This window comes from Lethenteron reissneri, chromosome 3 (genome assembly GCF_015708825.2).
Source record: "Lethenteron reissneri isolate LAM-NWPU_2019-01 chromosome 3, ASM1570882v1, whole genome shotgun sequence".
NCBI lineage: Eukaryota > Metazoa > Chordata > Hyperoartia > Petromyzontiformes > Petromyzontidae > Lethenteron > Lethenteron reissneri.
In genome coordinates, this window is record NC_083781.1 from 8,100,447 (window position 1) to 8,112,054 (window position 11,608).

The 11,608-nt window shown below is 54.0% G+C and overlaps 1 protein-coding gene across 1 annotated transcript in view; it reads left to right on the top strand.

The window, feature by feature from the left end:
- The window catches only part of LOC133347864 (homeobox protein unc-4 homolog), a 48,981-nt gene extending 37,700 nt beyond the window's left edge, over nt 1-11,281 (top strand). The window contains exons 3-5 of the mRNA XM_061560577.1: nt 1,956-2,171; nt 3,024-3,115; nt 11,278-11,281. Of these exons, the coding sequence (XP_061416561.1) occupies nt 1,956-2,171; nt 3,024-3,115; nt 11,278-11,281 (312 nt within the window). The remainder of the gene's footprint in view (nt 1-1,955; nt 2,172-3,023; nt 3,116-11,277) is intronic.
- Nucleotides 11,282-11,608: the final 327 nt, after the last annotated feature.

Genomic DNA, 11,608 nt, shown 5'->3' on the forward strand with positions numbered 1-11,608 from the left:
CGCCTTAAGACGCTTTTTTTTCTTAAAGGCCTTCTCTACTCATTAATGTTGTTCTGTGTTTTTGGAGTGTGGTGGTGGTGGTGGTGGTAAGGATGCTTGTATCCGTGGTCAAATCACAAGCATGTTACGTTTTTTTTTCAATAATCGCGTGGGCCATTTACCGGAACTGTACACGAGGGGATGGGTGGCCAGCACCACGCCCGGCCGCCTTTGTCTCCCTAGTGGTGATGTTTACACACCGCACCAGGTACTCATTTGAGGCTGAGTCGACCTAGAGGAGGCCCAAAACCAGTTAAGATATTCGTAACTAGGTTGTTGGTGGCCGTAAGCGGGAATCGAACTCGGGTCGCCGGGTTCGTAGCGCAGTGTAGCGCTTACCGCTACACTACCGCTCCACACACACATATTGCTACAAAGACACAGACAACATTGATCCCTAACCCTGACTCTAACCCTCCCACGTGTTTGAGTTGAGGTGAGCGTGAGTCGGGGTGAGCGTGAGTCGGTGTGAGTGTGAGTCAATGTGAGTGTGAGTCGGTGTAGGTGAGTCCCCCACACGTTTAGATGCAGCTCCCTCTGTCCTCCTACTCTCTCCTTTCATAACTCCATCTCTCTAATGCCCACCCTCTCTATTTAACCCCCACCCACCCGTCCTCTCACTACCTCCCCCTCTGCACACCTCCACATCCCCCCATCTCTCTCTCTCTCCCTCCATCCCTCATTCCATCTCTCTCATCCCCCCTTCGTGCCTCTCTCATTCCACTGCACTCTCTCTTTCTCTATTTAGCGCTCTAAGTTCCTCTCTCTCGCTCTCCGTTCCTCTCCCAATGACTGCCACATCCATCCACCCTTCCTACCCTCCACCACCGCACTCGCGTACAAACAACTCGTCGATGAGTCGGTAACGCCTTCATACGTAGAGCACCGCGGATCTCGGGCAAATGTTGGCTGCTGCTGCCTCCCCTCGCTCGTCCATGTTTGCATCTCGCAACGCCTCAAGGCCGTCCAACTCCATCGGCAACGAACCCTCGATGTTTAGTCCTTGCGTTACATCTGGTCTTCACAGGCTCGGTAGAGTTTGAGTATATATCTGCAAGGTGCAGATGGAGTTAATCTGTAAGGTGCAGATTGAGTTAATCTGCAAGGTAGAGATGTAGGTCATATGTAAGTTGGAGTTCATCTGTAAGGTACAGATGGAGTTCATCTGGTCAGCGTTATCGCAACTGACCGTTGTTGTTGTGATCGTTACCATCATCCTCCTCCATCCTCATCCTCGACCGTCCTACTCTGATTCCTCGGTTTATATAAATCCCGCCTTAAGACGCTTTTTTTTCTTAAAGGCCTTCTCTACTCATTAATGTTGTTCTGTGTTTTTGGAGTGTGGTGGTGGTGGTGGTGGTAAGGATGCTTGTATCCGTGGTCAAATCACAAGCATGTTACGTTTTTTTTTCAATAATCGCGTGGGCCATTTACCGGAACTGTACACGAGGGGATGGGTGGCCAGCACCACGCCCGACCGCCTTTGTCTCCCCAGTGGCGATGTTTACACACCGCACTAGGTACTCATTTCAGGCTGAGTCGACCTAGGAGAGGCCCAGGACCGGTTTAAATAATCGTCACTGGTGTTGGCCGTGAGCGGGAATCAAACCCGGGTCGCCGGGTTCATAGCACAGCGCGCTAACCGCTACACTACCGCTCCCCACTACCTCACACACACACAGACACACACACAGACACACACAGACACATACACACACACAGACACACACAGACACATACACACACAGAGACACTGTGTATATATGTTACGTTTTTTTTGTTCAAGAATCGCGTGAACCATTAACTCGCTCGCCTTCAGCTCCGTTGCGACCTTTCCGGGGCGATAGCGCCCTCGGGCAAACGCGAATCGCCACCGCGCCCATGAACTCCGCCGTCCCCGTCCCCCCCCCCTGCAGGTTTGGTTCCAGAACCGGCGTGCCAAGTGGCGCAAGAAAGAGAACACGAAGAAGGGCCCAGGAAGGCCGGCGCACAACGCGCACCCGCTCACGTGCAGCGGCGAACCCATGGACCCAGCCGACATCGCCCGCCGGGAGCGCGAGAGGCTCGAAAGGAAGAAGCGAAAGCTCGAACGCCGAGGGCTCAAGGCAGCTGCGGCAGCGGCGGCGGCGGCGGCCGGAGGAGGAGGCGGCGGTGGTGGTGGTGGTGGTGGTGGTTTAGGAGGAGTCGGGGGGCTGAGACAAGGGCCGTTGTCCGTGTCCGGTGACGAGAGCGATTCCAGCTCGTCCATGCAGGGCGGCTGTGGAGACAGTGGGAGTAGCGGTGGCGGAGGCGGTCCCGTGTCGTTTACGCACGCGTTCCTGCAGGGCGCTGTCAAGGTTGGTGGTGGTGGTGGTGATGATGAGGGTTCGGTGAAGGTTGCGCGGGATGAGGAGGTGGATGGTGCTGGTGGTGCTGGTGGATCGGCGGGTGGGAGCAGGGACTTGGGGTCTGGAGTGGTTGGAGGAACCGGGGGAGGTCGGGAGAGCGTGGGCGCTACGCAACCGTCCGATCTACAACATCATCATCATCACCATCAGCAGCAGCAGCAGCAACATCACCAGCTCCATCAGCAACATCACCACCAGCAGCAGCAGCAGCAGGAACAACACCAACAACACCAGCAGCAGCAGCAGCTAAACAACCATCACAACCACAACCATCACAACCATCACCTCCTCCACCATAACCACCATCACCACCACCAGCAGCAGCTTCAACATCCTCATCAGCAGCATCAGCATCATCAGCAGCAGCAGCAGCAACAGGGGGAGTCTGACGACACGAAGACGACGCTCAGAGCGAACCCGTTCAGCGTGGAGAGTCTGTTGGCCGATCGCCCCCCGCAACGCAGACGTCGCGACTACGAGTCGCCGTGCAAGATCGGGGGTGGTGGCGGTGGCGGTGGTGGTGGCAGTGGGGGGGTCCCGGTGATTGGGGGGGGCGGCGGCTGCCCCCCTCGCCTCTCCTTCTTCCCGGTCACTCAGCCCCTCGGATTCCTCATTCAGCACCGAGCGTGCGGCAGCCGCAGCAGCAGCAGCAGCGGCGGCAGCAGCGAGCGACGCGGGAACGACGCCAGGCACGTGCAGCGATGCGATGGTGGCGATGATGGGGATGACGATGACGACGACGATGACGACGACGACGATGACGACGACGACGACGATGACGACGGAGGCCCCGAGGGCGGTGCTGTTGTTGAATCGCCGGCGGCTAAGACTGGAGCGGTGGCGCCAGCAGCTGACGATGCGAATGCTGCAGCGGTGGGTGGTGGTGCTGATGATGATGATGTCGAAGGGGCTGTCGGTGAGGATGAGAAGGAGAGAGCTGCCGGGGAGATGAATGGAGTAGACGTTTTGAAATCCGCGCCCGCCGCCGCCGTGACGGAGAGCGAGGTGGGAGTCAAGCAGCAGCAGCAGCTTCATCAGCATCATCAGCAGCAGCAGCATCATCATCAGCAGGAGCAGGACGGTGATGTTGATGATGATGACGATGAGTGAGGACACGAGAGCGGACTGAAGGAAGTGGGAGACACGACGAGCGAGCGTGGGAGGGAGGGGAGGGAGGAAGGGAGGGAGGGGATGGAAGACGTTTTGCTGGCGCGTTTGTTTTGGAGACTCGTGGTGGACATTGTGGTGGTTGATGGTGGTGGTGGTTGGTGGTGGTTGGTGGTGGTGGTGGTGGTTGGAGAGAAGACTCAGGACGTGGTACAATTGGAACTTGCCTGTCTGTCTGTCCACGCCCCTATGTGGCTATCAGAGTGGGTGTCTGTCTGGCTGTCAGTGTCTATCTGGCTGTCAGAGTGAGTGCCTGTCTATCTATCTGAGTGTCTATCTGGCTGTGTGAGTCTCTATCTGGCTAGCTGACCGGTCGGCTGTGTGTTGTGTATCTCCCTGTCTCTCTCTCTCTTTCACGATGGCTGTCTGCGTAAGTGTCTCTGCCTTGGCTGTCTTTAAAATTGTCTGGCTGGTCGACGGGCTGTCGCAGTATATATCTGTCTGTCTGGCTGTCTTATAATCCGACAGCTCTGTGTGTGTGTGTGAAACCAGATCTGTATAACTTTATTGACACCTGGGACATACTGCGTCTTACTTTCCGGATGCGTCTTATAATCGGGAGAATGTGGTCATTGTCTTGACAGGCGAGCCGGCTCGCTTGGCCGTGTGAGTGTCTGTCTATGAATGCCTGTGCCCCCCCCCCCCCCGCTCGTTTGCGTGTCTATCTCCCCTACTCTCTCCGCGTGTCTGGGTGTGGATCGTTAGACAACCTTCCTTCTCCGAACACCGAGGGATGATTGATGGCCACTTCTGCGGCCAATGTTCGATTCCGGGTAAAATCTGTGGGCCCCCCCCCCCAAATCCTCCCCCCTCGACCCCCCCTCCCCCGGTATCCCTCCCTATATCTTAGTCATCCACGTATTTAACGATCGGCTCCTTAATTTATTGTAATTCATCGTGCCTTTTCTTTTTCATCGTTTAATTATTTAGTTACGTTGTGGTATATATATATATTTTTAAACATATTGCCGTGTCTGTTACATTTTTTTGGGTGCATTTTTTTTTGTGATAATTTATTTGAGCAATTATTTGTGTAGATTTGAGTTGCGACGGATGTGTGCGCGTGCGTGCGATGGTGCCGCGTTTGAATTGATCGATGATTTAAATCGGAGTAATTAATCGATTATTTAAGTCTGGTTATCATAATCGATTATGATTGGGGGTGGTGGGGGGGTTTCGCCGCGAGAGCACGAATAGATCGACCGGTCGTTTTGGGCTCAGATGTGAACGCGCCCCAATCTCTCTCAACATCTCTCGCCTCTGTTTAACGCAGCAGCAGCATCAGCAGCAGTAGGAGCAGCCGCAGCAGGAGGAGGAGGCTTTCGCCACCAATGTTTACCATAATAAAGGGGAGCGAGGGAGTGGGGGTTTGGGGTTAGATCGCGTTAATAAAAATGTGTCGTGACACCCACCACCACCCGACACAGAAAAACCTTTACACTCCAACACGCCGGTGTGTGTGCTGTACGAGTAACGAATTGGCACGTTTCTGTTCACGTGACAAACCTTACTAATTGGCTGTGTCGGGTGGTGGCGGGTTTAACGACACATTCATATTCAACAAACAAAACAAAAATCACTGTTATAGATATTTCTCCTCGATCTCCCGAAAACTCCACTCCTCTCAACTATCACCTACATCTCCAATCTATCCTCGTCTCGATCTGCTACGTCTCCACTCATCTATTTCCTCGATCTCCACTCTATACCCGGTCTCTCTGCTCTACCTGTTCTGAATCTCCACTCCGTCTCCGATCTTCCGCCCTCTCTGCCACATCTCCTGTCACCCGCCATCTCTCTTGCCTGCTGTATCACGCGACTTTAATCATCGCAACCATCATCATCATCGTCACGACCACCACCTTGACCACATCACCATCATCTTCCTGATCTTCACTACCACCACCATCACATCATCATCATCACCATCACCACATCAACGCCGTCATTATCGTTATCTTCACCAGCACCACAATCATCATCACTATGGTCATCACCATCAACATCACCGTCATCATCGTCGTTACCACCATCATCACCATCATGATTAAAACAGTTACAAAAACACGTTCTGGACAAAGACGATACAATATCCAGCGCTCAGGTCAGAACCCGGCTCTCTGAACTCCTCTGTTACCACGTCTCTTTGCTGAACCTTGCGGGTACCGAGAGGACGACTTTGTGTCTCACCATAGGCCACGGCAGAAACTTCTTTTTCTCCACTGGCACATCCGAGCCGTGCCAGCGCGGGACCCTCACGGTACGGATAGTTTTTATTTTTTCCACTGGCACATCCGAACCGAGCCAACCCGGGCCCCTCACGGTACGGGTGGGGGTTGTTTTTCCCACTGGCACATCCGAACCCGAGCCAGCGCGGGACCCTTCCAGTACGGGTGGGGTTTGTTTGTTTTTCCACTGGTGCCGAGCCGGAACCAAACCATGATATACGCTGGCCTGGCAAGAAGATATCTGAATCTGACTCGGGGCCAAACCAGGACCGGGAGCGCGACTAATTACTCGTTCATTGCGTGCAACGTCAGCGGCACCGGCCTGGCTCGGCACGGTTCTGTTGCGGCTCGGTCTGCAGTGGGAAAAATAGGTTTCACACGTTCCCACGCTTGATGCTACTCAACTTCCCTCTCTTACCTAACCGTGTCTTTGCCTGTTTATCTCTCCACTGCGGCACTGTTTCACATGTTGTTGACTCATTCTGGAATCTCGCTCTCTCGCTCGCTCTCTCACTATCTCTCTCGCTATCTCTCTTGCTCGCTAGCTCTCCCTCCCCGTGTTCGTTGCGCACTCGTTGTGTTCGCCGTGACGAGACTTAAACGTCGCAGGAGACATCACCAGCAACACGCGAATCCTTCCAGAAAGCACCCAAGCGGAATCGTAACGAACAACAACAACACACACATCGATAAGCAACAGCAGCAACAACAACAACTAAGCCGATATCATCGCGAAGTCCTCGCTTCTGTCTTCCCGCGGTCGGCAAAAAAAGTCAGAAACTTTTCTCTTAACACCCCCGAAGATGCGACGCCGCTCCTAACTGCGTCTCTCGATGTCAGGAACAACCGTGGACACTCCACGTTACCACGACGGGGACCAGTCTTGTCCGTCTGTTTGTCCGTCACTTGGACGACCGCTCTGTGTGTGCATCGTCACAAAGAGGCGCTCACGTGGTTTGACCGTGGAGGGATGAGCACGTTGATGGTGGCGGTGATGGTGGCGGTGATGATGATGGGTTCTTGCACGCACGACACTTCATGATGATGATGGTGATGATGATGATGAGGTCATGATAGTGGTGATGATTATGGTAATCGAGGTAATTCCCATTGATGGTGATCATGATGGTTATGATATTAACGATGATGATAATAACAGTGTTGGTGGTGATGATAATGGATCATAAGACGCCCACGTGACCTCGGGGCTATAAATCTGACAAAGGTTTCCGAGTCCACAATCAACTCTCACTTCTCTCCACCCACCAACCAACTACCCAACTACCCATCCAACCACCCTACCACCTACCCACCTAGTCCACCAACCAGCCAGCCCCCCAACAACCCATCCAACCACCCTACCACCTACCCACCTAGTCCACTAACCACCTGCCCAACCCACGACGCACCAACTGCCCGCCCAACCACCCACCCACCCTATCACCTACCTCCCTTACCACCCACCCATCCAACCACCCCCCTACCACCTACCTCCCCCACCACCCACCCAACTACCCACTCATCCACCCACCCTACCACCTACCTCCTCCACCACCCAACCACCCACCTATAACAAAACATCTCCCGGCCACCGGCAGACGAAATGGACACTCGCCGCGTACCACATTGCATCGCCCAGGGACAGCCGCCACTCAGCGGTGTGGATGTCCCCTCGGCTGAAAACTGCAGCCAGAGCAAGCGAACGTGCCGCTTGAGACGAGGACTTGGGAGTGGTGAGCGCCGCTTCCAGATTCCCGTGGCGTGCGAAGCGTGGCGGCTTCGTGGGGGGTGGAACGCTCAGGCGGGTACCACGGAGAGCCCAAGTTCGATTCCCACTTCGGGTGCCGCTTTTCCTGCTGTGGATTTTGTAGTCTCTCTCCCTCAACCCCCCCCCCCCCCCCGTGCTTGCGCGAGTTTCCTCCGAGTTGTCCGGTTTCTCTTCCGCGGCTACAAAACCTACGCACTGTGAGTGGTATTGGCCAAGAGACATCGCAATTAGTAGCAGGGCCCTCGTGTTCGAACCGAGTCTTCGGAGTCCGTGTGGGTGCGGTGTTTTTTTCGTTGTTGTTTGTTACTGGGTCAAGAATGGGGGTCATTGTGGGCGCCCTGCCCGTTACCATCAAATCCCCTCGTTGGGTTTGAGACAACACAGACACAGATACCCACTCGCCTCCCCGCCTACACACACACCACCGTGTAGCCTCACCGGACTGTTGGGACAGAGTGCCGTGAGTACGAGGGTGTGGGTGGTGTGGGTGGTGTAGATGGGGTGGGTGGGGTGGGTGGTGTGGGTGGGGTGGGTGGGGTGATCGATTTTCGCGCGCGCGTCACACTGCCGCCCAGACACGGGGCCTAGAGGTTCGACTCCCGAACCGGTCACGCGTGCGTCAGAGTCCACATCTATATCATTCACATAAACTATATATTTACGTTAAATATTGATGCTCAATAATAATAATGACAGTAATGACAACGACAATAATAATGATGTTATCTCCGATGATGATAATGATATGACTTTAATACGCTAAAGGGAGTTTCATAAGACGAGGGGGAGAGGGAAAAAAGACAAAGGTCCCCCAGATATCCTACACAGACTGTTGGGGCAAGTGCTGTTAGCGAGCACTTATAAAGGAGGCCGACACGGCACACGAGGAGCGGTTGGTGTGGGGACCAGCACCACCCTCGGCCGCCTTTGTCTCCCCACGTGTTGATGTTTACACACCGCACGCTGTTGGGGGAGGGGGTGGGGGGCTACGGGGGAGGGGACCCCCACCTTCGGGTTTCCCGGGTTTCGAAGCGCAGCGCGCTAACCACTGCGCCACCGCTCCCCCGAGACGACACCACGGACGAGATGGGAGCCGCAGCACCACACAGCCGCGCGAGCGCTCGTGCGTCGTCGTAATCGTCCAATGTTATCCGCAATATATGTTGTGTATCATATCCTGTTTAACGAAAGTAAATAGCTGTAAATAAATAATTTATAACAATGCAATTCCGCTCGTCTGCTCATTTAGCCTCGTGAATAATTAACGAGGCGGCGTGAATAATTAATTAATCGCGTCGAAACCCGCGGCGCGTGTTTGTTTTGAGCTGTTTTTTGACGCGGGGAGGACACCCTGGGCCTCATTGTTGTTGTTGTGGGGGGGGGGGGGGTATTATGTGTGGGTACGGGGCAGCATGCCAGTGGGAATAATGGGGATGGGGCATGGGAGGGGGGGCATGGGGGGGTTAGAGAGCTCACAGCCATGCCAAACCGACCGCCCCCCCCCCCCGCTCAGCTGTTGTCGCCATGTCCTACAAACCGCGTGGACGCATAGGAGGACAAACGGCCGTGGCTTTCAATGGAGAACAATGCACGGGGTGTACGACGTTCCGGGCAACGGCCCTTCGCCAGAGTCCTCTATTACACGCAGAGGCCCGAGACGCAACCAATTCAATATTCCCCCTCGCACAGTTGAAGCCCCCCCCCACCCACCCCCGCTACGGGGATACCGAGCAAGGCGTCGTCAAACTTGAGTCGATTCTATGGATGAGTTGGAGGGATGGGTAGGGGTGGGTGGGGGGGAGGTGGAGGGGGGAGGGTGAGTGGGAAGTGGGATGAGTCGGAGGGGGGTGGAACGGGGGAGGGAGGGGAGGGGTGTTTTCTTGGGGGGGGGGGGTGATAGATTATGTTAATTAGCCCGTCACGTGACGCGATTTGGAGCCTGCCCCACCTCCGTGACGCGGTAAGGAGGATGCAGAAGAGTAGGGAGATGTATTCTTAGGTTTTTTTGGTAAAGTCACGTAGGTAAAACATTAAAATTAAAATGCTCATTTACTTGATACAGCTGTCGTGGCTGTGACGGTTCCACCTGAAGACGGAAGCTTGTGTTGCCTCCGAAACGTCGTGATTTTTATTTTATTTTACTTTTATTAATTTTAATGTTTTACCTACGTGACTTTACCGAAAAAACCTAAGAATATGAATCCTTGCAGTCACGAAAGCTTCAAATCTAGAAGTAGGGAGATGCTCGCGGTGCCTCTGCGTCTCGTCCGCCAGGTGCGCTCACCTGGACACGCAGGTGAGAGAGAGAGAGAGAGCGAGATATGCAAGCGGGGACGCAAGCACAGGTACAACAACGACAACGAGTCGCCCATTCGCCACTTGGTGACGTCATCACGCCACTTGCGCCAGGCTAGGTGCACTCCGAAGGGCACGCGAAATTTCAAGTTTCAAGTTTCATTTCGATTTAAAGCTTTCGTGACTGCAGGGATTCATCTTCTTGGTTCTTTCGGTAAAGTCACGTAGAAGGGAAGTAATAAAATAATAAAATAAAAACATAATAAAATTATTCTCACGACGTTTCGGCCACAACGCCTCGACAGACCTGGTTTTCACCTGAGGACGGCTGCTTGTGTTGTGGCCGAAACGTCGTGAGAATTATTTTATTATGTTTTATTTTTATTATTTTATTACTTCCCTTCTACGTGACTTTACCGAAAGAACCAAGAAGTTTTCAAGTTTCATTTATTAGGTATAGCCCTGTGAGCCATTCGGCTCTTGAATCGGGTGCAACCGCAACACACAGAAAACAAAAACATGAACAAGAAAACATCTTAAAGCGACTATGTGCAAACAGAAAATCCAAGAAAGTCCAAGAAAGAAAAAAATAGCGAAGAAAGAAATAGCGACGGCCTCGCTCGCTGCTGGCATGGAGGTCACGGGGACAGACCCGGGACAGGCCACTGGGTTGACCGACTGAGATGACCGACAGATACGTCAAGAGCCAAGGCACGGGCGCAAAGCGGCCAGTAACAAACGGCACTCTTGATGGCGCCGATGGATAAGAGTCGGAGGCGTTTCTTCACCCGAGCGAGGTCACGATTGCGAGAGCTCGGTGGCCCAAGAGACGATGGTGATGGTAACAGGGGCCGTCCATAAATGACGTCACGCACCTAGGGTGGGGGGAGGGGGGTCAGACATTTGTGACGATGTGTGACGAGGGGGGGCGGGGGTTTGAGAAATGTGACGTCACATCAAAATGCGCAACTTTAAATAAATATAGACAACACGTTCTACTTAATTAAATAGACTTTTTAATAAATGTTTTCTCCAACAACATCAGAGTGCAGCGCCACATTAAATACGCACTACAATGACAATAGCTTAAAGCGATTTGAAGCATGTGTTTTTTGGGGGGGGAGCAGAGCTTTGTGACGTCATATTTGAGGGGGGGGGGTCTGACTTTTTGTGACGCGGGGGGGGGGGTCTAAAATCGTCCAAAATCGCGTGACGTCATTTATGGACGGCCCCAAAGGCGGTCGGGCGGGCGGGCGGGCGTGGAGCTGGCTCCACCCTTTCGTCTTCCGTTCCGACCTTAATCGGGAGATCGCTCAGAGCACTTGCCCCAACAGACTGTTGAGGGCTATACGGAGGAGGGGGGACCTTTGTCTTTGTGCACACGTGTGCGCAGCTAGACGACGCGTCTGCATGTGCGTGCGCGCGCGTGTGTGTGTGTGTGCGTGTGTGTGTGTGCGTGTGTGTGGTGTGTGCGTGTGTGTGTGTGCGTGTGTGGTGTGTGTGCGTGTGTGTGTGCGTGTGTGTGTGCGTGTGCGCGTGTGTGCGTGTGTGTGTGTGCGTGTGTTTGTGCGTGTGTGTGTGTGCGCGTGTGTGCGTGCGTGTGTGTGCGTGTGTGTGTGCGTGTGTGTGCGTGTGTGTGCGTGTGTGTGTGCGTGTGTTTGTGCGTGTGTGCGCGTGTGTGCGTGTGTGTGCGTGTGTGTGTGCGTGTGTGTGCGTGTGTGTGT